Source organism: Anser anser, assembly GCF_964211835.1.
Source record: "Anser anser genome assembly, chromosome: 6".
In the NCBI taxonomy this organism is placed as follows: Eukaryota; Metazoa; Chordata; class Aves; order Anseriformes; family Anatidae; genus Anser; species Anser anser.
In genome coordinates this window covers 29,057,222-29,082,413 of record NC_139726.1, presented here as the reverse complement: position 1 = coordinate 29,082,413, position 25,192 = coordinate 29,057,222, and the positions used below count along the sequence as shown (strand labels likewise).

The 25,192-nt window shown below is 48.0% G+C and overlaps 1 protein-coding gene across 2 annotated transcripts in view; it reads left to right on the top strand.

The window, feature by feature from the left end:
* Positions 1-5,861: 5,861 nt before the first annotated feature.
* Positions 5,862-25,192, top strand: part of COL6A2 (collagen type VI alpha 2 chain) — a 29,259-nt gene continuing 9,928 nt past the window's right edge. For both annotated transcript variants that reach the window (XM_083841474.1, XM_083841475.1), the window contains exons 1-27: positions 5,862-6,182; positions 11,080-11,202; positions 12,123-12,721; positions 13,306-13,326; positions 14,028-14,093; positions 14,641-14,694; positions 14,805-14,849; positions 15,339-15,365; positions 15,911-15,937; positions 16,034-16,078; positions 17,057-17,110; positions 17,466-17,528; positions 17,798-17,860; positions 18,156-18,245; positions 18,977-19,039; positions 19,465-19,527; positions 19,789-19,851; positions 20,237-20,299; positions 20,720-20,770; positions 21,226-21,261; positions 21,617-21,679; positions 21,994-22,056; positions 22,321-22,356; positions 22,643-22,688; positions 23,113-23,265; positions 23,529-23,981; positions 24,257-24,295. In XM_083841474.1, the coding sequence (XP_083697600.1) occupies positions 11,109-11,202; positions 12,123-12,721; positions 13,306-13,326; positions 14,028-14,093; positions 14,641-14,694; positions 14,805-14,849; positions 15,339-15,365; positions 15,911-15,937; positions 16,034-16,078; positions 17,057-17,110; positions 17,466-17,528; positions 17,798-17,860; positions 18,156-18,245; positions 18,977-19,039; positions 19,465-19,527; positions 19,789-19,851; positions 20,237-20,299; positions 20,720-20,770; positions 21,226-21,261; positions 21,617-21,679; positions 21,994-22,056; positions 22,321-22,356; positions 22,643-22,688; positions 23,113-23,265; positions 23,529-23,981; positions 24,257-24,295 (2,440 nt within the window). In that variant the 5' untranslated portion in view covers positions 5,862-6,182; positions 11,080-11,108. The remainder of the gene's footprint in view (positions 6,183-11,079; positions 11,203-12,122; positions 12,722-13,305; positions 13,327-14,027; positions 14,094-14,640; positions 14,695-14,804; positions 14,850-15,338; positions 15,366-15,910; positions 15,938-16,033; positions 16,079-17,056; positions 17,111-17,465; positions 17,529-17,797; positions 17,861-18,155; positions 18,246-18,976; positions 19,040-19,464; positions 19,528-19,788; positions 19,852-20,236; positions 20,300-20,719; positions 20,771-21,225; positions 21,262-21,616; positions 21,680-21,993; positions 22,057-22,320; positions 22,357-22,642; positions 22,689-23,112; positions 23,266-23,528; positions 23,982-24,256; positions 24,296-25,192) is intronic.

Genomic DNA, 25,192 nt, shown 5'->3' with positions numbered 1-25,192 from the left:
GTCTATATTTTATTTGTAACCTTAGCCAGAGTAGTCATTTCATAGGGAGGCAGTACCTCCAGGCTCCAGCAGTGAAAAAAAAGCAAATGTTTAAATAGAAGTTCATCGGCAGAAAAAGGAAACTGAAATCTCTTTCTTGTGTCTGTACATGGAGCTAAGGACCTTGGGTGGGGTGGGATGTGACTAAGTTCAAAAATGTACATTTTTTGAACCATCACTGGTAAGAGGCTGGGGAGGGGAGTGAGGTTTCCTCTATAAACTATGTGGCTTTTTTTCTCCTAATTTCATGGAAACACCACTGTAAGTTTTTCCTTCTTGTTTCTCCGGTGACAAGAAAATAAAACAAATGCAGCTGGGTCATTCTGCTCTTGCTGTATTTCATCACGAAGCCCCAAAGACCCAAACTGTGCGTTTTAACTCTTTCGCTACCATGGGCTATGAAACTAAAGCTCGTCTGAAAGCTACATAAAGATAGTTCAGGATTACCCAGCGTGTACTGCAGGTCGCAGTGGCATTAGCTGCCTCTCGGGGTCCTGCCTCGCCAGGAAGCTGGAATGCAATTGCCTCACTGTGCAGAGGTTCTTCCCACTGATTTGGCAAGCCTTGGGACTCAAAGGTCTTGACTGGCTTAATGGAAAAACGCTCTGCAAGAGATGTCAAAAAGCATGGGTTGTGAAAGTGGTAAAAGGGAAAATGTTCTGGGAGAAAGGGCTTCGGTATTGCTGTCTGCAGCCTCTGCTCTCTGCCCACACACCCCTTGGACGGCTGGACTCACCTATCACTGTGTGTTGCTGCTGCGTGACATCTCTGGGAGAGCTGTGGCCACCTGCACTTAAGCTGGTACTGAAATGGCTGAGCATCAACGCCACACAACAGAGAGGAAGGTTGAATGGGAATATTTCCATAGTCCCTAGGTGCCTTTGCACAGGGGTATTCCCAAACTGCCTGCCTTTTCCACCTATTGCACAGTTGTGAGGAGAGACAGTTTTTCAGAAATATTAGTTGGAAGCTCTGTCTAATGGTTAGAGTCTCTGTGAAGACTGCCCAGCTTGTGAAATTTGAGGTGTCATCCTAGGTGGTACTTGCCTGTGTCAGTGACCTATCGCTGCAGACCTGCTTGGCTGTTTGGTGGAGATAGACATGACTATTAGTGAAATTGGTGTTAGGGGGTTGAGGTTAAGGGTTAGGGTTGGCGTTAGAGTTGTTAGGAGACAGAAGTGGTGAGCCATTAAGACACTGTAGAAAGGGCGACTGTAGAAAATGTGCCTGACATCTGATTCTGAAGGTAAAGTAGTAACAAGTTCATAAGCATGGTCTCCATTTCAAAATGGTCAAAAATTCAACGAAAATGTGCAGCAAGAACAACTCGCCACAGGAGCTCTGGAGAAGCCCTGCAATTTCTTTGAGCCAGGCTTCTTAAACTGATCACAGGAAATGAGATCTTGAGCAGCGGGGAAATAAAACTTGGAGCAAGGGTCTCTGCACAAGTGAAGCATAAACAAGCACTTCAGGAAGTTGATTAGATGTGGTCTGGAAACCCACACTGCCCGAGCACAGCTAGACACGAGGCCTGCAGTCCTGCTGGCAGTCTGCGTCAATGTTATCCTGATGCAGGAGATGATAACAAAAACTGGAACACATCAATGCCCTGCTGATGGCATTAAAGGTGGCTCCTGTAAGGTCCTCTGGAACTTGTGCAGTATAGGACCAGATAAGGAACCAACACCTCCCATTCTGGCTGCTCCTCTTTGCACTGCCTTGTCCAAACAATGCAGAGTCTCTGGGACATCATCCTACGGGGACCTTGAGCTCTAATGGAAAAATACACGGTCATAGACCTGGGTCTGCACCTGGCAAGGTTTCATTAATGCTGTAGGTTGGGAAATCCTCAAAGCTGTTTAAAAAAAGTTTCTAGAAACTCCAAACAGTACTTCCTTATATGCTAGTAAACAAAAATTTATGGGCACACAAATAGTGTATAAAAACTGGGTGTTAAGTAAATAAGAATTGCAGTAGCATAGGGGACTTAAAAGATAACACCAGAATATTAAAATAGGAAAAATATGCAAAGACTCAGATTGCACTTGTGTGTTCATTACGACTTTCTAAACATCCTGGAGCAGTTGGTTTAATGGCTTAAATCCCAGGAAATGCTGATAGAATACAGAGTCAAATGAATGTTTGCTTTTCCTTTGAAAAGATTGTCCTTTGTGTCTCATTTTACCACAATTCAAGACCAGCAAGAACAGTGGGGGCTGTTGCTCAGGTTTGTACCCTTCTTACAGACGCGTGAGTGTGTTAGGTCTTTGCTGACTGGGCCATGAAGCAGGCACAGCAGTGCCTGTAAATGCACAGGTGATGTTGTAAAAGGTGTCTGCTGCAGAAGAAGAAGAGGATGAAGCTTTCTTTAGGAACCTGGAAGAATCCTTACAGACACAGGCCCGGGTACTCAAGACTGAATTTAACCACCTCATTATCTGCTGGGAGGGCAACATGGCTGGGTATAACTATTACAAGAGGTTTCTTCAATTGTTCAAAGGCAATTTGGGGATGGAGGTTGTCAACGAACTGACTAGGGAAGATGCTCTTTTGGACCTGCTACTCAAACACAGGGAAGAACTGGATGAGGATGTGAAGGCTGGAGGCAGCCTTGTCTACAGGGTCTACAAGACTGTGGAACTTAAGATTGTGAAGGAAGAGAGCAAGGCTAACATCAGAATTCAACCCCAAAACTCAGAAGAGCAAGGTTTTACCTGTTTGGGCAAGGCATAAAAACACATTATCTGTGCATGTACAAATTGAATTAGGAAACAAAAATTTTCAGAAAATGGAAGCTATAAAAAGGCATAAATTCCACTGTCTGCTTTGTAGTCAGTGAAAATGCTGAGATTATCGACTGCATAATTACAAATATTTGAAAACTAGTGTTCATTTTTTCACTACGAACTTAAAAATCTTGGACTTATCTTTGGTCATCTTAACGTACGTAGAAAACAAGACTCTTGGTGACCAATATATAACCTCAGAAACACATGAAGGGTAGATGGAGTTGCAGAAAGTCAGGGCACAAAGGAACTACAGTATCTATTTTTCCAGAGAACCACACCAGTCACATAAAGTTGTTTCAGATGTATGTGGTTTAAAACTAAAAGTTTTCATTTTACTGGGGGCTACAAGTCAGATGTAAAAAAAATAAGCAGCTACACAGCTTAGAAAATAACAACTATACACATGTATCACATTTAAGCCTACAAGTGTGGGAGTGTGGCCAAGGGGGTCGACAAGCCCCATGGTTGGTGATACAAGGGGATGTAAATGAAAAAGTAGCCATCTGTGTCTGACTGACTCCTTTACTTCAAACTCTGTGCAGTCACAGAGGAGAGCAGAAAATCAATCATTTTTTTTCTTCTCTTTCTGGTCTTCATCTTCTCACATTTCCTGTCCCTCCATTTTAAATATGTTTGAATACTAAATGTCTGTTCAGTATACAGCATTCACTGTGAGCAACAATAATAGTATCTGTCAGATATATAGGGGATGAGCGATCAATCCACATCCATGCATATTCTGTGAAAAGAAAATATATGTACATATATATATATATATCCATGAGATTTGCAATTCCACTGTAAGGAGAAAAAAAATATATATAAAAAAATAAATCCTGAGACACTATCTTTGAGGATTAGGAAGAGAAGCCACAGAAAAGTTAGAGATAGTGGATGAGGTTCTCCTGAGTGAAGGGGAGCGATTCTTCACCTGGACAGACCTCCATACAGAAGCACGCACTATGTACAAAAGAGGATCACTGAGTACAGAAATAAAAGTCTTTGCCCTTCTTGATTTCCCTTTCAAAAAAGGAAAATTAAAGAAAAACAATGTTGGTATTGTCTCAAAAAGTTACTGCTCCATGTCCTTTTTCATCTAGTGCTTCGTACATTCTAATCCCATTCAGAAGAACAAAAAGTCAATGACAGAGAACTAGCTTGGGAGCTTGGGCATTTAATGCAGCTAGTTGTAAAAGAAGATTGTAAAAAGCCCGACAAATCCAGACAAAAAAAAAAAAGTGTTCTGTTTTGAGGTTACTTTTTCTCAGTTTCTGTGTAAACAAGACATACTAAACCTTCATTGTTCTTGTATGTTAGAACACCATATACATACATGTACTGACCAGATATGGCCAGCCATGCTATAGGTGTGAAGATAATATTCCTACAAAAAAATAATCAAAATGGATACCTAGGTAGATGAGAAAGACCCAAATTAGCCTTTTTGTTGAAAAGGATGCAATAGGAGGCGGTTTTGTAAGATATACAAGAATACTCATGGGAACAAGGCAGTATATCACGTCAAGCTGCAGAAAAAGGTTTTGGCTTGACATTAAAAAGTTCAAGAAGCGTACAAAGAAAGTCAAAAATCAATAGGTCCTTTGGTCAAGGAACTACACACAAACGTCAATGTCCACAAGTCAGTGAGGAAGAAGAGGGAGCTATGGAGGTCTGGGCCTGTGCCCTCCTCCTTTTTACACTTTGGGCATTCTTGCTGAAGAAAGAGCTTCTGCAGGGACAGATACACCTAGAAACAGACATATTTCTAGTATTTGAAGGATTAACTGTAATTCTTAGGATTATTTTGTGGATAAGAAGTAACATTGATTGGTACTTGCAGACACAACAGAGCTTGGACACAGCAGCAAAATGAGGAAAAGAAATGGCCTGATACTCAGTGTGTGCTGGATTACTGCAAGGTGAATGCTTTGCTTGGACACCTCCTGTGCTATTCAGTTAACCACTGTTAACAGAAGCTGGAACCCTGCTCTTCACTGAAGATGCTCAAAGGGGAAATTGGCCCTCCAATCTGGAGCTGCAGCAGGCTCCCTGGAATGGGATGGCCCCATGAAATCCTTCTTTGGTGTTCCAAAGAATCTGTAAGAAATGTCTTTTTTCTCAGGTAAGCTTTTTCTTCAGTGTTCCTTTGTTCCAGAATGATTCCTGCTTGTGTCAAGGTACTTGGAGACAAATAGGGAAAGTGGCATGCAAAATTCTCGCTTATGGCTGTGGTTCCTATAGGCATTGCTTGAGTCTTCCTGATAAAGATGCTGACACAGAAGATACTGCAGAAATGTACCTTTATAAGCAAAAGCAGCTACACTGAATCAGGTTTATTATTTTCAATTGACTGTTCAGATATTTTTCACAAACACAATCAAGTTGCCTTGCTCCTGTGGATCAGGACTAGTGGATTAGCAGCTTACTCTGAGATCTCCTGAGACAAGTCTTTCACTTCTGTCACTACATGGGAGAAGAGTTAAATGAGAGTTAGCTTTGGTTTCCCCATTGTGGGTTCAGGTTGCTCGAAGTTTGAAGACAGAAAGTCATAGTTCAGAGGATAATGTGCCATGTTCCTTGAAGTCCTTACTGTTCTCCCTGTTTTGTTTGGATATTTCCCCCATCTTTCATTTAGAAGAGCTAAAAAAATTACTTGTGAAATTAAAAAAAAAAAAAAGGAATGAATAGAAAGAAGCAATACGCAGACTTGGAGACTTGGATGTCTCTAAGTAAGTCTTGGCTATTTGCAAAGAGTAAGATGCAAGTTACTCTTTTTTGAAATGTTTTTGTTTTATTTGTTCCACTCAGGACACATTACTAGGATGGGAAGAGGAGGAGGAAGGGGAAAAAAAGAGGAACACTATTTGATGGTATAAGTATGTGGGGCAGCAATGCCAGCCACGAAAAGGGGACTCTCATCATGGAAAAATGAGACTCTTCCAGCTTGTTTTAAGAAATTCCTTCAGCTCCAAACAGAAACGGCCTCACCCCACCCCAGCAGCAGATTGGTGGACGAGACCGTCCTGGGGTGTTGGTAGACCCACAGTGACTCTCTGCGGATATCTGAAGCTACTGCAAACGAGGGGCTGCCTGACACAGTTTAGAAGGAGGAGGAATATAGAGGGCAGTTTCCTGCCTGAGAGGGAATAGAGGAACTCGCCTGGAGGAGGCTCAGCTGCTCCCAGCTGCTCCTCTCCGCTCCCCTCACTATACACACCCCGGGCACCCAAAACCAGGGAGCAACCCCTCCCCACCAGGGATGCAGAAGCCTTCTTGATACAAGCAGTTCCGTGGAGTCTTTTTCCTGACACTTCTGAGGCTTTTTGGAGCAATTTTGATGAACCCGTTTTCCAGGTAGGCAGGATTTTCCTCTCCTTTTATAGCGTTTGCATGGCTATTGACGGTTTTCCAGCTGCAAACTGGAGCTTCTGAAATCCCAGCCCGTGCCCTTTTGGGTTGCACAGCAGTTGCTGCTGCCCAGGGACTCTCCAAGAAGCTACTAATTTTTCAGGCACATTGTGTTTAGACAGTACCTGCTGTAAAACAATACTTATTTCCATGTGGCTTTCAACTTTTGGATATCTCGGGCACTTTTCCAAGTTCAGGAGTTTATTCGAGGTACAGGTCTTGTGAGCCACAGACTCTCAGCTGCCAGGGCCAGAAGTCTAGAAAATCCCTCTATGGTGACCTGTAGAACTGTTTGTTTTTTTTCCCTGGGACAATTTAGTTGAACTCACCAACTACAACTGAGTGAAGTGACTGCAGTGGTAGTGGCATGGTATTTTTCTGCAGCTGTGAAGCAGAGCAACTGATCTGCGATACGACTCCTCCTTGATTTTTGGATATTCGGAAACAAAGATACAGATTCCAGATTAGACTAACCTGTGATCTGTGTCGCCCGGTTAATGTGGTTTTCATCATCACAAGCTCCTCTCTGTTCTGAAGGAGAACATTAGTTACTCCCAAGCTAGTTGGAGTGTGTGAGGTTGTTGTGCTTGCTTCCTGGGTCTGCTACCTAAGGGGCTGTTTGTGGTGTCGGGGGTCTGCACAAGCACTGTAAATTGTGCTCAGTTCTGGTCGCAAGAGCTGGAGCTCCAGCGGTTCAGTCGTGGCTGCGGGTGCGGCTGCAATCACCAAGACGGTCCTGCAGAGGAGCCTGCTCTTACAGCCGGGTGGAGGCTGCCTCCTCCCAGCCTTCCTAGGGCGCTGGCCTTCTCTCTGCTTGCTTTCTCTTGTATATGTCCCGCTGTAATTGCAGTAAGAGAGCTGTAAAAGAGCTTAGACTACCTGCAGCTGTGGGGAGACCTTCCTAGTGGATGGCAGACCAGACACTAAAACTGTGGGACTCATTTGAGTGGATACTCTGACAAATGCGTTTATTCCAAATGTGACGCATTTCTTCTGGTTTTATTTTACTTAGCAAACATCCAAGAGGAACAAAACGCTGTCTGCACATATGGATAACTCCACGGGCACTGCCCACTGGTCATGGCCATGAAAGAAATTGGGACTGAAGCAGAAGTTCAGTTTCAAACTTAATTCTGCATATGACGTAATTAATACAATTCTTCCTTTCTTGAGAGAAAATCACTTTTTCTGTCCATAAACCAGCTCCTTGCAGACAGACAGAGTTAGCTTAGAGAGTGGAGCAATAAAATTTGTGTAAATATGGGAAAAATTTGCTCAGCTATAATAGGTGTTGTGGTTTTGAAGGAGAAATACACCATGCACCAAGAGGAACTTCAGAAATTTTAATGTGTAGAAGACAGACCATGGCTCTGCCAGACACATGAGATGGCCTTTATAGAGCATTAAAATCTGATCTGTCTGATAATCTGCTGTGGGTGTGCAACTAAGCGAAAAGTAATTTGCACACTCAAAAGTCATTGCAAGTCATTTGTTTGCCATAATGTTGCATTTGATTCAGTTATTCAGGGTCAGAAGAGGAATCCACAAGTAGAGAACTCGGGACCTCATGCAAGACCACAATTCTTGCAGGGCTTTATCTAAATAACTGCATATATTTTTGCAATGATCTGGTAACAGCCACATCTCCTGGGGTCTGAATGTGGGAGCAGCAAAGGCCTTGTTTGTTTCTGCTGAGCACCTGAGGTAACAGGTAGGAGCACAGCCCCTAATGCAGGGAGGATGGTGCAGCACAGCCTAATGCCCTCAAAATCTGTTCAGATGACCCCAAACCATTGCTTAAGATTCCCCGTGGTTTTCTTTCTCTTGGGGAAAGTGGTGCATCACTTAACAATACAAATACTGTCAGAAGAAGATTTCAAGAGAAATCCTTGTAAGGACGTGCTCCTACAATGTCATGGTCCTACTCTGACAGAGAGAGAAAAGAAGTCAAGGAGGAAGAGCATGCCCAGAACCAAGTATTCAGACATAAGGAGCTCCCAATTTGCATAACATTTTTTTTTTCAATGTTCAAAAATTTTCTTCAACATCCAGAAAATGTGAAATCTGAGATTCCCATCTGAGCATTTCACAACAGGAGGTGGGGCTTTGAGGAAAATGTCAAATGTTACGAGATTTGCAGTAGAACCATCCTGATAGCACTCAGGAGGACAGAATAAGCAGCATTGCCTACCCCAGTTCTGGAGACCCCTCAGATGGGGAGAGAGGCTGTAGCAGCCTTGCCCCCCATGCTCCCAGTCACCGTTAATGGCATCACTGGGTGGGGAAGGACAGAGCATGCCGCAGCCCGTGTCCCCTGCTCACGCACAGCAGCTGGCACTGCTGGGGGAGCTGCGCTGAGCTGTGCCTGGCCCTCATACGGGCAAGGCAAGAAGGGGAGCCACAGGGGTGGCTGGAGGCACCGAGTGTTGGGCAGGGCAGCGCGTGCCGCGGGTGAAGGGCTGTGATCTCTAAGAAGGAGCCTGCATGCGATGGAGCGGAATAAAGGAGACTGTGTGCTACAGGACGACAAAGGAGTGAAGTGTGCCTGGTGTTTTGAACTACAGTTTTTCTGCCTCACATCTCTGTGTAGAGGCAAAGGCTACAGTGCTTCATTGATGAAGTCCAAAGTCCCAAGGGCTGTGGGCACAGGCAGCCCTGTGCCAGCGTTAGGCCTGGTTGTCCCTGCAATTTAGCTGCACCCTCCAGCTGCATGGTCCTGCCTGGAGAGCAGCTCTTCTGCACGGAGCCTTTCTCACCCACGCACACATGGCAGGAGGAAGGGAGGTGGTTAAACCGAGGATGCTGTGATCCATGAGTCAGACACTTGGCCAAAGCCTCCAGTACTCACAGCCTCTCCAAAAGCTGTCGTCTCCAGCTTCCTGAGCAGTCACTAAAGACTGGCTCTAAAATGGTGCTGTCTGAAGGCATGTCATGTCTTCCAAGAGATCAGGACCTCCAGAAGCTCTGCTTTGTGGGGAACGAACAAGATGGGGAAGGCCTGTAGTAAAGTTAGAGAGAGAAAACTTGATCTTAACTAAAATACCCCCTTAGCATTAAAGTATTTTATCCTTACAGTACCTCTTCTGTTCCATGCAGCACAATGAAAATCAAGCTATGCTGACCTAAACGTGGACTTTATGAGGCCACAGTTGGGTCTCTTTGGAAACAGCTTTGTAACCTCTTTTGAGGGAAAAGAGAAGGACATGTGGCCAAAATTATTGACAGAGACATTTAGGTGCTAAGCTGGAGGCACATGAGAGGTCCCTTACCATCAGAGGGTTTTTCTTATCTGTGTCTGTGAAGCAACTCAAGTTGGTACTCCTTGAAGCTTTTGTATCTCTGTACCTCTTGTCCCCTCTCCAGGAGCTCTCCAAAGAGCATGGAAGTGTCTCCTTCCCCGATCTAAAATCCATCCTCAGCAATGGCTCTTGCAGGCTTGTTAGCATAAGCCTTAGCACAGGCCTTAGCAAGGAGGAAGGCTGTCTGTGTTGTAAGGATACTGGTGGCACTGATAGTAACTAGTCTTTCCAGCGTAAACGAGTTTGCAGAATCCTATGATGTGCTGCAGCTTTCAGTGTAATAAAAAACTTTTTCAGGATGGAGTGTGTCCAACCAGAGAATAACTGCTGACTAGCCTCATGGAGAGAGCTAAGGAAATGCTGGGGGAGCTGAGCTAACTGTAGTTGTCAGGTAATGCTGTTTTCCATGCAACTAAGCAGCGAAGCTGCATTGCTAACCTGCCCTCCCTAACCCTGCCTGAAATGTCAGCACAGCTCCACTCAGGGAGGATAAATGCACTGGGGGGCTATTCAAGCCTTGGACTTTTCCAAAGAGCTACACCCAGAAAAAAAAAAAAAAAAAAAAAAAGAACTTGTAAGGAAGAAGACTTCTTTCTGGACTGGACTGAAGCCTTCTTTTCATAACGGAGGTCACACATAGACCTTTTTGTCTGGTGTTGGGTTGACCACCAAGCAGAAAAGTAAGTATTGCAGTTCCTGGTCTGTGTACTGTGAAGCTGACATGCTAATTAGTACAATTGTCCTCTAGACATAAAACTGAGCATTGACTGTTCCTCCGTGTTCCTTAGTGTCGGTAACTTTCACTTGGATTTTCTCTGTGAATATCGTTTCAAACCCTTGGCTCCTCTGAACACCTATATACATTCCCAAGAACTTTTCAGACTAGATCTCCAACTTTTCTGCTGCTTAGGTTATTGTAACCCTACAAAAAACACTTTTCCCATGTGCAGTTGGACATCAGAGGCCCAGTGATGTGTTGAATGCTGAAGCTGTGTTTTCCTTCTAATGTTTGCTTATTCACTCCCTTGTCCGTGGGTTCAAAGCGAGGGATTTTGTACCCTTTTGGTATACGCAGGCATCACCACACTCACATGACAAGTTGGAAGTGGAAAGGACCTGCTGCATGCCTTCACTTGTGGTCTGGCTGAACAGGTGAAGAAAGTGTGGATGGTTACATGCACAGGGGCCTAGGGTGACAGGATCTGCGTGATCACAGGCAGCTGGACATGCACCTGATAGGAACTGTGAAATCAGAAGATCCCAACACACTGTCTGCAGTTTCACCACCTGATCTTTTCCCTTAGACAGAGAAGGTCAAGCATTTCTAAATCATTTGCACTGTTTGCACCAGGAAATATTTGAATTGCTTAGCTTTCAAGTCTATATAAAAATCTACAGTAAGGGGCCCAGTGATGCATCACGGTGATAGGGAGGTCATATTTTTCACACAGAATTAACAAGAAGCATTGTCTAGCTTTATGTTTTCCTGTCAGAGCTAAGAGTTGGTATATTGTCTTTAACATGTAACTTGTGTTTTCCTGCAGGCATCTAAACACCCAGGGGAACTGCTGAGATGTTCCGACAAGCCTTTTTTTCCACTCTTCTTTGTTTGACTCTAGTTTCTCTCCGTGCTCAGTTGGATGAGGAACCTGTTGCCTCCTGTACAGGTATTAACTGAATAATTTGGGTGTCCATCTCCTTTGTAGGCAGCAATCTTAAAGCAACGGCCATGCTCAGCTGTAGAGCCTGCTCACAAGGAATTGACATTGGCACATTATACTTCTCCTGCCCCTTTTGCACTCCTGGGCAACACCCTGGAGCAGTCATCTGTCTTTCTGTAGGGAACACTGTCCTGCACTGAAACTCCCATTTCTGATCTTGAGTGCAGTGCAGAGAAGTAGAAGAGCTGAGCTCTGCCAGTGGTGGCTTCTCCCAGCTGATGCAGTGCTAAATACCGATGAGTCTTCAGAACTCAGATATATTTCTAATGTCAGAAAACAGACTGTTTTGAATTTTACAATTTCAGCACTTCCTAGCTGCAATGTGGAAGAGATGATTTAGGCATCCAGACAGACATTTACCAAAAAAAAAAGAGAAAAAAGACAGTGTTTTCAAGATTGATTCAGTAATGAGCAGATCTGAAGTCCTTCACATTGGAGTCTTCTGACCTGAACACAGATACTGGTAGTGGTAGATGGGACTTGTGCTTTTTCCCGTATCTCATTTATATGTCTCACTGTAATCCTTTTGAAAATGTTTTTAAAGCAGAGAGTGCAACCAGCAACTTAGCGGGCAGGGCATTCATCTATAGTCCAGGAGAGCAAAAGTCATGTCCCTGCTCTTCTTAGTTCAAAACTGGCATTTAGTCCTCAGTGTCCTCATTTCCTCCAGTCTAGGTAGAAATAACTCCTGATTAGAGTTGCAGCACCCTTGGAGGAAGCTGAACCTCATGCCTTGTGCTGTTGTTTGCTCTCTTCACAACTCTATTTGCTCTAATCTCCTCGGTCCAGCTTTCTGGGGAATAATGAAGGGGGTACAGCATTGCATAAACTGCTGTGACAAATTCTGAAAAATTGTCTCCATGCAGAAAAGACGGACTGCCCCATCAGTGTGTACTTCATCATTGACACCTCAGAGAGTATTGCTCTGCAGACTGTGCCAATCCAGAGCCTTGTGGATCAAATAAAGCAGTTCATCCCTCAGTTCATTGAAAAACTGGAGAATGAGGTCTACCAGAACCAAGTCTCCATCACTTGGATGTTTGGAGGACTTCATTACTCAGATGTGGTGGAAATTTACAGCCCTTTAACAAGAAGCAAAGACATATACCTCACCAAGCTGCGTGCTATTCAGTACCTTGGCCGGGGCACCTTCACGGACTGTGCTATCTCCAACATGACACAGCAGTTCCAGAGCCAGACGGCCCGTGATGTGAAGTTTGCGGTAGTCATCACTGATGGCCACGTCACTGGCAGTCCCTGTGGGGGAATGAAGATGCAAGCTGAGAGGGCGCGAGACATGGGGATCAAGCTCTTTGTCGTGGCCCCCAGTGAGAACGTCTATGAGCAGGGACTTCGGGAGATTGCCAGCCCGCCGCACGACCTGTACCGCAGCAACTACAGCATCACACAGAAAAATGCCCTGAACATCGACGAGAACACTATTGAGAGGATAATCAAAGCGATGGTGAGGGACACTGACCTGTGCTGCCCCAGGAGCAGAATGTAATGGGGGATCCACCAGAGAGGGGTGACAAGAATGGAGGCATCGGTGGGGTGGGTCAACTCATGGTGAGGCTCTAGAGAGCTCCTCCACCAAGGAAAATTGTTTTGCTTCTCTTCCTTTTTTTTATGTCCTTTCAACACCAAGGGGTCAAATGGGGTCTTGAGCATATATGTTTTCTCTGGCTAGGTGCCTAACCGGGGCCCCTTGTTTTGTCTCTGCTCCCCTAGGCAGGATCCATCCAAGTCCTGGCTGCTGCTCAAGCCAGACCTGTGCCCCACCTAGGGGCACATGGAGGAAGGGGCAGCACTGGGACCTGTGAGGCTCCCTGAGCCTCCTGCCCACTGCTGGAGTGGTCCCTGGGGCCCCATTTGTGAGGCGCTACCAATGGGGGACTCTGCTCAGGATATGTTTAAAGCTGTAAGACTGTAATCACCTCCTTTCCCCTACCGTCAACCGTCACACGCATTGCCAAGGGTTTGATGCAGTTGTTCTCTCAGAGCTGACTGCCTTAACTGATTCTGTTCATCCTGTTTTCTCCTTTACAGAAACATGAAGCCTATGCTGAGGTGAGTGAGCAGCATCTGCATGCCATTTCATAGTTTTAGTTGCCTTGCTTGCTAACAAAGACCAGCTTGTACTCCAAGGGAGTGGGCCTGGTTTTACACTGAGCTGCACGGAATGGGGCTCTGCCCACTTGGGGACTGGTGTGGAGCATGGGCACCCATCCCTTTACCCAGTAGTTGAAACGGCATGCTGGACTGTTCACTTTCTACCTTTCCCTCACCTGTGATTTCCCTCATGGCAATGAATACAAGTCTATTGAAGAGACTCATTTCATTATGTTGTATTTGAAGGCATGTTTTATAGGTGTTCTGCAAACTAGAGTTCCTGCCCAGCCATGTGGACAGGAGAGGAGTGTGCAGAGTGGTGCTCCCAAGGGCATGCATGTGCCCTGGTAGCCCCAGAAGAGCAAGCCCACAATCCCATGGCTGACACTTAGCAAGTCCTGTTCTTTGAGCTTGAACCCAGAGCCAAATCCGTAACGAATGTGCTTGTGGCAACTTCTAACATGGGGGTAGATTTTTTCAATGTGCTTTTTGCTGCCTCAGCTCTGACCCAGCTGGAGCCTGTGGTAGCTTTTACTGCTGCAGTCAGGGGGAGAGGCGTGGAGAGTGCAAGCTCTGAGTGGAGGCTGGCTGAGAACGTGCAGCAGAAGGCATGTTGCAGCACAGTGGCTACACTTCGTGTTTAATTTGGTGTATTTCAGTGCTACAAGATGAGCTGCCTGGAGATCGCAGGTCCTCCTGGTCCCAAGGGACTCCGAGGGCAGAAGGTAGGTTACTCTGACCCGTTGGAAGAATAATACCAGTGACCGTTGCAGACACTGCAGAGCCCCTTACATCTCACCTCAAGTGAGCACAGACAGGTCTCAGACCTCAGATATAACTCCCACATGGGAAATAGTTGCCCGGCATCTGACTTGGACCTGGGAGACTGCAGGGCCGTGCTGAAAGGAGCACACACCCAGCACCAGTGTCTCCTCATGTCCATGCCAAGGCCAAGGGACCAATGTGTGCAAAGAGACATCTGAGCATCAGCTGTCAGGCAAGGACCTTCAGCACCTGAGAAGCTGTGCAGGGACAAGAAGAGCAAGGCAGAAGTTGTTTCCAGTTCTCCCACTGCCCACAGCAGAGCCCTCTTGTATGCAGGGTCTCACTCTACCCACAACCCAACAGAGCTCCAAGCTCTGTGGAGCCAGGCTGTGTGTTCCCATCCCCATACAGCTGCCCCAAGTTATGTAGGAACCTGATGCTACCAGAAATTGACTTTTTCTCCCAGTCATCACCAAGTCCTAACCTGTGGTTTGTTTTTTCCCTTAGGGTGCAAAGGGGAGCATGGGTGAACCAGGCTCCCCTGGTATGAAGGGACAGCAGGTGAGTTGTAAAACTACCTCTCTGTCGCAGTAAGGAGCGCAGTCCTGGTGCCAGCTGGGGTTGCATCTGTGCCTTGCTTGAGGTAACACTTAGTGTCTTCTTTCCTTAAGGGTGACCCAGGTATTGAAGGTCCAATTGGATACCCTGGTCCCAAGGTAAGAATCATATAGTCAGAAGCCGAGCAGTTTGCCTTCATTGTATTCTTGGTAAAGCAGGGGGTGAGTCAGACTAATTTCCCACTGCTCGGCATTGCTTCCCTTTATGTCACTCCCCAGCATTCCCCTGTACTGGGGAAAGCAGAAAACACCCACCAACCAGTCCCTGAGTTGTGCACTTGAATGCCACTGTGGCCTCCTTTAAGGGGTTCTGTAAATCTGGCTGCTTTACTTCTGGCATTTGATGTGACTTCAGGAATTATTGCTAGACTTTCCCCCCGGAGAGTATCAACAGCACTGGGATCCTTCTGCTGCCTGTCAGTAGGCACGTGTCAGTCTGGGCCGGCGCAGAGAGCTCTGCTCCTCTCTTCCACCTGCCCGTTCCCACCCGAGATGCCCAGCATGCCGACTGGCCCTGCTGCCTTTGCTCCTGCTCATTGCAGGCACTAAACAAAGCATCTTCCCTCTTCCCTTTTTATCTTGCTCCAGGGTGTTCCAGGGCTGAAAGGAGAAAAGGTGAGAAAGAAGAGCCTGCATGGTATGTCTGGGCACTGGGGGGCACCTTTTTTCTGCAAAGAGGGAGAGTTTAGCTGTGATGGGGGGAACAACTACCTCCATTGTATGTAACTGAAGAAACAGGGAGGGATTTCAGGCACCGCTCAGAGTCCTGTGACATGCTGATGCTAAACCGTCTGCTTGGGAAGTGGGGTAGCCTGCTTCCAGCGTGGAAGGAGCAACTGCACCCAGTGATTCCTAGCTCAAGCACAGGTTGGTCCTGAGCTGGTGCAGACCTCTCTTCTCCTTGTGAGGTCAGGGAAGTACCGCACTTGTCACAAGAAGAGGGTCTGGAGACTGAGGGGAGGAGCTCCCTGGAGAAAGGGGTCCTGGCTTCCACTTCTGGGAGGCCAGGGAGGGACAAGGAGGTTGCAGAGTCATTTGCAGAAAATGCTGCCTGAGAATCCACAGTCTTTGTGCACCTGAAGGAGGGAAGGAAGGCTTGTCTGAGCACAGGCTGGTGTGGTGAGCGAGCGTGGCTGACTCCTGTCCTCTTCTGTCCCTAGGGTGAGATTGGATCCGATGGACGGAGGGTAAGAGCACCTTTTCTGACTTGCATGTTGTTCCAACTACAAACCCCTGAGTGTGTCAACAGATCACTGATCCCTCTTTTCTTCCCCTGATCCCAGGGAGCAGCTGGTTTGGCAGGCAGGAACGGCACCGATGGACAGAAGGTAACGGCATGGAGTGCCCCCTGTAACATCACTGCTGTTGTTTTATTTGTTTACGTCCCTTTGTCCCAACAGGTTGTTCCCTTTTCCTCACCCCCCACACTTGGTTTTTGGCTCCTTCCATCCCAGTCTGACTGAAGTTTCTAAAAACTTATTTGCACGTTATTCTGCATGTCCTGTAGAAATATTTGAGCTAGCTGGAGATGTATTCATTCAGGTCACAGAAGTGCTATCCCTTAGAAAGCTCTTTGCAGGAACTCGATATATAACCCAGGATGCCTTCCAGCTGCAGGATGATCTGGGTGTAGATCGCTCATCTTGAGTGTTAGTGACCCCTAGAGGACATTTGCACAGAAATGTTTGCAGAAATTTGGTTTTCAAGGCAGTTCCTCAAAGAATCTGAAATTTTCTCTCTGAGCTAATGTTTGTTCTTAATATTAAAGCCACATTCAAGTACCTCATAACAAAATCCCCGAAATCCTATGCCCCCTCTCAGGTGAGTGCAGAGGGATATGACCTACCCCCTATTTGCATGCTCTGCAAATGTACCAGAACAGGATAGCCTAAATTTATACAGTTTCAGCTGGCTTTGCTCACAGGCCAGCACACATTGGTTTTGTTCTGTACTTTGTCTTACATCCTCAACAAGTACATCTGTGAGATCATACCAGTTCTCCCCACTTCTAACATGCCTGCTGAAGCTGTAAGACAGAAGCTTAACACGTCTGCAGGGGGAGCCCAGGACAACACTCAGGACTTTCTAAAGCCCCCACACTTTTTTCCTTCTCCACTTATTTCTGCACACCACAGACAGCAACAATCCTGCTTAAGGAATACTCTTACTATTTGTTCTGTAACTGATCACAGGTATGGCCAGATAGTGATGTTAAAAATTAGTAACTGTTAACAGGAAAAAGCTGTGTTTTCCCTGCAGACACTCAGAGCTTTTGTGTCTCTTTCTTTTGAATGCTATTTTTCCAGGGCAAGCTGGGTCGAATTGGACCACCAGGCTGCAAGGGAGACCGTGGTGACAAGGTAGGGATGCTTTGCTCTTTCATTCAGCACATCAAGCATGCAGCCCCAGCTTTAGTTGCACAGGCAGAAAGATATGACTAACAAGAGGTTACTGCCCCATTTTCCTACCTATTGCATGATGTGATCCCAGGTCTGGGATCCCCAGGCCTGCATTTTTTGTGCCATGGGCAGGAAAGCTGGAATCTTCCCTCTCCATATACAGAGGAGCAGCTGCTCCCCTCATCAGCACTAGCAGCAAGCAAAAACTGAGTTTCAGTCTCTAGAGAATGACTTTACGAGTGAGTTGGTTTGTTCTGCAGGGAAAATGCACATTGTTGCCACTGTATGTATGGCTCTTTGTCCTTTCTCTCCCTAGGGCCCTGATGGCTACCCAGGAGATGCAGGAGACCAAGGTGAAAGAGGAGATGAAGGCATAAAGGTACAAGTACTCCGAATGGCCAGCAGAGAGTATGGACAAAGACCACCAGTGGCAACAGCTACACACCACTGCCTGTATTTACTCTTAAATCCTTCATACTCATGGAGTAGATGGGTTCTGTCTGCTTGGCTTTTGGATCCTATCACCAGATGCAGGAGCCAAGGGAAGACCCTTGCTGGTCCTGCACCTTAGGCTCCAAATGGTGCATGTCAGCAGTGCACAGCAATGTGCTAACAATGTAGACAATGACCACTGCTCTCTTGTTTCAGGGAGATCCTGGTCGGCCTGGTCGCAGCGGACCCCCAGGACCTCCAGGAGAAAAAGGGAGCCCGGTAGGTTCACACAGCACTTGTGTCTCCTCTGTCCTCCTAGGGACTGCTCTATGTGGCATGGAGCAGCAGCAGCAGCAGCAGCTGCTGGTCGTGGTACATCTGTGGCCCGAATACAAGTGCACCCTGATGATTCTGCAAACTAGCCACCAGCACTGGGAAAGCACAAGGAGTTAAAAGGATTTACCTTTCTAGCTCTGCATCTGTGCTCCTCTTCCCATCTTGTCCCAGGCAGAAAGGCTATGGTGTGCACCTTGACCTCTCTTCTGACAAATCCTATTTCTTTTTCTTCTTCCAGGGACTTCCAGGCAACCCTGGAGCTCAAGGACCTGCTGGAATCAAAGGAAGAAAAGGTGAAACGGGACCCCCTGGACCCAAAGGAGAGCCTGTAAGTGTCCGAATAGCTCCCTGGAAAGTGGGTATGCCGTGAAACCTGGTCCAGGTTCATGAATGAGTGCTGGACAGGTCATCGGGAAAGGAAACAGAAACCTATTTCTGTGATGTCTGAGCCATGAGGCTGAAAAACTACTTCATTTAGCCTGCCTGCCTTGCTTTCTGCATCCCAAAAGTCATGCAGATGCTGATGGCCTTGTCTGCCACTCCTGATAAACCCCAGTGTGAGGAGCTCATCCCAGTCTGCACACGGGGGAATAACCTCTGAGTTTGTCCTGGCGGTTGGCACCATGTGGTCTCTATCTGGCAAGGAGCTTAAACAGCATAACAGCACAGCTCCACCAGCACCACATGGCAGAGCCCGGAGGGTGGAGATCAGCTTGAGTCCTTGTGCAACATCCAGAGGGGGAAGCAAAGCCAGATGAGCTGGAAGTAAAGCAGAGTATTTAATCTTGAGGGAATGAACCATGAGTGTTTGTGGTCACTGTGACGACCACTCTTCTGAAAGAATAGTCTGGATGTGGCTTCCCAAAATCCAAAGGCAAGACTCCCCCAAGCAGTGCCATCATGGGCATCCCTGCTGCCCTGCTGCCAGGCACAGACTCTTTAAGGGGGCAAGGAGATGTCTCTTGGGCCAGGAGGGAGAAGGCAGGGCAGCCAAGTGTCACCTCAGCTGGAATCCATGTTGGCATCCTGTTTATGTGACCACTTTCTGTGTTTTCCAAGGGTCGACGTGGAGATCCAGGGACGAAGGGCAGCAAAGGCGGTCCAGGGACCAAGGGAGAAAGAGTGAGTAAAGCAACTGCCCAGACCATTGTAAATGAGCCCAATGTGCACAGGACTGACACACGTGATGCTCTACTGCCCAGACATGAATGCCCAAAGCCAGAGCTGGGAATTGAAGGTACCAGTGGGATCTGCTCCTTCTGTGCCTGCTGCCTGTTCTGCCTTTAAGGAGCTGTGACAGTCATCCCCAAAACCAGCATATATGGCCTCCACTTCCAGGACTTGATCCAGAGATGAGTGGGGATGAAGGGCAGTAAAGCTGCCTAAGAGTCGTGTTCAGAGAGCACACTGCCCTGACACTGCTTCTCGAGCCAAGAAGCACCGGATCTGAGAACAGTGTTATGCCTCCTCACTCCAGAGAGGACTGCTACACACACAGACAGAGCTGGAGACATGCCTGACAAGGTATATTTTTATCTTCCTCACAGGGAGATCCTGGTCCAGAGGGTCCTCGGGGCTTGCCCGGTGAGGTTGGAAGCAAAGGAGCAAGGGTAAGCACAGAGCAAGGGTTCATGATAGCCAGGAGGGAGGGAGAGCGCTGCTGCCAGCCAAGGCAGCTTGCCAGGCTTTGCTCCTCACACACATCCCTGGCAAGAGGAGCAAGATGGGCTATCTGTGCAGTGAGAGCTGCAGATAGGAGGCCAGGACACTGCTGTCTCCAGAGGTGCCAAAGCCTGTTGCACCACTCAGAGGGGTCTGCCTGTACCTGCTCCTACATATTCTCACCCCTCGCTTCTTGCTTTGCTTTGTAGGGAGACCAAGGACTGGCAGGACCCCGAGGCCCTTCAGGTGTTGTAGGAGAGCCAGGCAAGACGGTAAGTCACTCTGGGTCATCTGTGTGACCGTGCCCTCCCTCTGCAGTGACAGCTGGGGCTGCCAACATAAGCTGGCTGCATTATCCCCGCTGAGGGATGCCTGCGTGACCTGTCCTCAGGGAGGCTCTAAAACTGGCCCAGGGGCCCCCAGCTAGTCCTTAATGGGGGCAAGGAGAAATTGCAGGACCCAGGAGCCCCTGCTTTCTGAGCTGAGCTGAGAAACGCTTCAGGATCTCCCTATAATAACTGCACCAGAGAGGATCCTACGGTTGGGGAAGATGGGGGGAGGTCGCCTCACATCGCCTTAGCAGCCTTAGCAGCCCATGGTGCAGGCAGGGAGCTGCAGGAAATGCCCTCACCCACTCCCACCAACTCTGCCCTGCAGGGATCACGTGGGGACCCTGGAGACTTGGGCCCAAGAGGAGACGCTGGACCACCAGGACCAAAGGTAAAGTCCCTGAATGCAACTCAGCATTTGAAGGAGAACATCTTTGTGTGGATTTTTTTTTAAAGACAGTTACTGCTGCAGAAATTTTCTGACCTACGTATGTGTCTCAGAAACAGGAAGGCTTGATCCTGAGCCTCCCTGTGGACAGTGACTTAGGTCTTGCTCCAACCAAGGCAGCTCTGATTGCATCCTTCACTCTGCACAGGTTCAGGGTTGCCCCAGGCATGTCATGGCCCCAGGACCCCATGCCCTCACTCTGGACAGCCGTTCCCATTGTTTCAGGAGCAAGCAAAGAAGTGATGGCTCCTGGGGGTGTTTCTCCCAGGGAGGGGATGAAAATGGCTCTGGTCTCACCAGCATTGCTGGGGTTTGTAACTCAAGTTTGAATTCTGACAGATCTTTCTCTTTATTTAACCAAAGGGTGACAGAGGCAGGCCTGGCTTTAGCTACCCTGGACCCAGAGGACCACAGGTATGTATGCTTCATCCAATGAAGACAGGCATACTGCCGCAGCATGGGAGGAAGCCTGTTTCAATGGAGGATAACATCAGAGTTGAGCAGCCTGGGCGAAGGGGGAAGGAGGAAGAAAAATGAGGGCCACAGGAAAGTGAAGTGAAGGGGGGTGAGGAAGCAGCTTTTCAGTGTCAGTTCCAGCATCCCGTTCTTGTCCCCAGTCCTGACCCCCGTGTTAGGGAGATCCTTCCTTTGCTCCACAGGGGTTGAACCTGGCCACAGATCCCCCAGCCTCGCTTCGGGGCACTGGGGACCCCAATGTGACCACAGTGACATGGAGGTGGCTGTGCCCACCACCCCAACCACCACTCCTGTGTTATGCCTACTGTTTAGCTTTGTGCCCCTCATCACAGACTTCGGGTGTAAGTGTGAAGCCCATTCTTTCTGACCCATCCATTCCTCTTCCCTCACAGGGTGACAAGGGTGAGAAGGGTCAGCCAGGGCCCAAGGTGAGTGCATTTGATTTCTTTTGTCCTGACCCAAAAGCTGAGTAGTTGCCTCCCAGCCCTTGGGGTGAGTGGCCGAGGAGACAGTCTTCTTGCAGGACCTGCAGCTGCAGAGCCTGGGTGTATCGTCTAAGCTTGTCTCCTGTGGAAACAATGTGAAATATGTTTTGCAAAACTTCCTTATTCTTCAGTCAATGCTTGTGTAAACACCATTTATTTGCTCTGTACAGAGCTGCTGGTTCAAAGGGTGCTCCTCTGGGCCAGGCAGGCCTGTGTTTATGATGGCTTCACAGCAGTTGTTCCGTCTGAGTGCATCCATATGCGCTCTGATGGATCTGTTTTTCCCTTCTCCGAACAGGGAGGAAGGGGTGAGCTTGGACCAAAAGGAGCTCAAGGGACAAAAGGAGAGAAGGGGGAACCGGTAAGCAGACCTCTGTGTCACCAGTGCACACCTGCTCATGCATGCCCTGGGTGTGTGAGGTCAATGGCTGCCTGAGACGCGTGGCAAGGAGCCATGTCCTATGCCAGTGCTGTGTGCTGCCAGCATGCACACTTTGCTCTCTCCAGCTTGACTAATGTAGCCACATGCTGGAGATGTTCCCATGTCTCCAAGCTCAGCAGTGGCAGGCTGGTGACCATAGCTGGCAGGGCTGTGCCCTGACGAGTGGCTCAGGAGGAGCCCCGATCACCAGCCTTGCCAGGAAAACACTCAACCCTTCTCTGTTTCTCTCCCAGGGTGATCCTGGCCCAGCAGGTGAGCCTGGATCTCGAGGACCAACCGGTGAGGCAGGCCCAGAGGTAGAGTACCGTGCCGTCATGCCTGAGCATCTGCTCCGGCACCCTTCTCCCTTCCCCTCCCCTCTCACTCCCATACAGCTCTAAAGCCCAGAGGGCCCCAGCAGCTCTCCCCGCAGCAGGACTTGCTGGAGGGGATGTCCTCTGGCTCCAAAAGAGGCTTTCCTACCCTTCCTATGGCTGACCTCTGCACAAAGCCAAGTTTTTGATGGTGCTGATGTCTAGTTCCCAAAAACTGTGCCTGAAATCCTTGTGATCTTCCTACAGGGGACCCCCGGCCCACCAGGAGATCCTGGCCTGACTGTAAGTAGGGCATCTCTGCACCCCTGGGTGCTCTTCCACCCTAGGCAGCCTCAGTTTTGCCACGTGCAGCCTGAGAACGAAGCAGGGCACCAAGTCCTGCTGCTGCTTGGTGCGGGAGCCACAGGGCAGGCCTGAAGCCACCTTGCCACGAGCAGAGACAGGGTGGCCTGTGGCTTCCCACGGGAGCCAAGGAGAGAGGGGAGCGGGTGGCCAGGTGGGAAGGGAACGGGGAACCTTTCCCTTTGGGAGGGAGCGAGGCACTCACCCTGCACCCCTTTACTGGCAGGACTGCGACGTGATGACCTATGTGCGAGAGACATGCGGGTGCTGTGGTGAGTGGACTATTCCCTTTCTTCAGAGCTGAGAGCCGTTGTTGGGCAGGGGGACAACAACTCGATAGATGGTGAAAGGGGCCAGCTAGAAACACTCTGCCTTTTTGCCCTCAGAGGCACGCAGGGGAAGCTGGACTTATGTCCCAAAATTTCTCTCTGCCAGTACAGGTATAAAGTTTCACAGTGTAGATGACAGGATAGTGTATTACACAGTTAGGTTAAAAAGGTTTCTTTTGCTATGGCTTGACAGAAAGATGCATGTAAAATCCCTATGCTGTCAGCTGCAGGCAGCACCACAGACCCTGTGGATGGCTGGTTTGATATTAAATGTCTCCATCTTCCCACAGATGGTCTCTTCTGCCATAGCGGCTCATTTGCACCATTGCTGACCTTTGTGATTTCCTCCTTCTCTCCCTCTTCCCAGACTGTGAGAAGCGCTGCGGTGCCCTGGATATCATGTTCGTCATAGACAGCTCAGAGAGTATTGGTTACACCAACTTCACCCTGGAGAAAAATTTTGTTGTCAACGTGGTCAGCCGGTTGGGCTCCCTTGCCAAGGACCCTAAGTCGGAGACAGGTCTGGAGTGCGTGTGTGTGTGGTGGGGAGTGGCAGAAGGGGGCACCGGGAACAGGGTCTTGGATCACTCCAGCTTCCATATTTCCGTATTTGTCTGTAGCTGCCCTAGTCTGCATCCATATGCTCAGCATTTTCACAACGGTTTCTGTTCTTCTCTTTTCAGCTTTGTAGGCCAATTGAGCAATTATTTGCTAATATGAAAGTTTGCTGACTTTCTCCACTTTTCATTTCAAAGCCAAGTAATGTTGAGGCTTCATTGGCAGGAGCCCGTGTTGGAGTGGTGCAGTACAGTCACGAGGGGACCTTTGAAGCCATCAAGCTTGATGATGAGCGCATCAATTCACTGTCAAGCTTCAAGGAAGCAGTGAAGCGTCTGGAGTGGATTGCTGGAGGCACCTGGACACCTTCTGCCCTGCAGTTTGCCTACAACAAGCTCATCAAAGAAAGCCGTCGAGAGAAAGCCCAAGTGTTTGCTGTGGTGATCACAGATGGGCGCTATGACCCTCGTGATGATGACAAGAACCTAGGAGCTCTTTGTGGCAGGGATGTGCTCGTCAATACCATTGGCATTGGAGACATATTTGATCAGCCAGAACAGAGCGAGACCCTGGTCTCCATTGCCTGCAATGAACCCCAGCGAGTCCAGAAGATGAGGCTCTTCTCAGACCTGGTGGCAGAGGAATTCATTGACAAGATGGAGGACATGCTTTGCCCAGGTCAGTACCTGTCCTAGCACTTACGGGAAGTGGAGTTTTCTGGCAGTGGGGTTTGCAGACAGTGTCCCAGCAGGTCCCAACTCACAAGTTGAGTCATTCATGGTGGGTGGACTGACCTTTATGTAGCCCTGAATAAACAGTCCTTCCTCAGATAAGAGTCGGCCTTTTGGGCTGTTGTCCTTTCCCCTTATGAGAAACCTGCCACTCTGATTGTGCAAGCAGTGAAGGGGGATGGTTGTACATCATTCAGTTTTCCTTGTTTCTTTTCCTTCCAGATCCCCAGATCGTCTGCCCTGAGCTGCCCTGTCAGACAGGTAAACATTACAGATAGCTTTGTGCCATCTGCACATAGTTGTAGGTCCAGGGGAGAGTGAACAAGACTCAAGAGTGGGAGGGGATGTGCAAGGCTGTTCATTACCTGTGCACATCAGGGAGTCTGGGAAATAGCGTATTTCACATCAGGAGAGGCTCTGGGTTTTCATCCCCTGCTCTTCCCTGTCCCTCTGAGTTCTCTTCACAGGTAGGTACTAGTGCATTGTGTTAGTGTGTGAGCATTGCTCAGCTCTGATATTTCTCCCTGTCCAAATTTGTGGGACCCACCAGGTTTTGACCTCCAAGCTGACCAAAGAATTTCTCACTTGCTCCATGTCTCTATTACGTACTACCCCTTTCTAAACTCTGCCATCCATGCGACCTTTGAAATCCAGAGTACAACTTGCAGCACTGGGCAGGATGCTCCTTGTGAATGATGAGGGCAGAACAGAGCGTAGGGAGAGTTTGGAAAACAACGCTATAGTGGACTGAAAGCTTTGGCTTCTCTAACACTGGCTGTGTTTTAATTAACAATTAACTCAGGGTGTTGGATCAAAGGAAAAAGGCTGTAAGGATTGATCCTCTGGTATAAGAGATGGCTGCTGCTTGCTGCAGGTGGTTTTACTTGATCACATTTTGCTTATTAAAGGGCAGATCTGCGACTCCTAGAGATACTGCCTGAGTCTCCACACCTGTTTAAATACAACAGATGCACTCTTTGCTGATATACATAAAGCTTAAAGGGGACAAAGTTTTGCCAGTTCTTGCAATTTTTTAAACTCTACTCTTGCCATGAGCATGTTTTTCTGAAAGCCCACACTTCAACTCAGTATTATACAGAATTTCAAGTTTAATTTTCAAAGAAGTCCCTTCATTTGCATACAAAGCAAAGGGAAAAT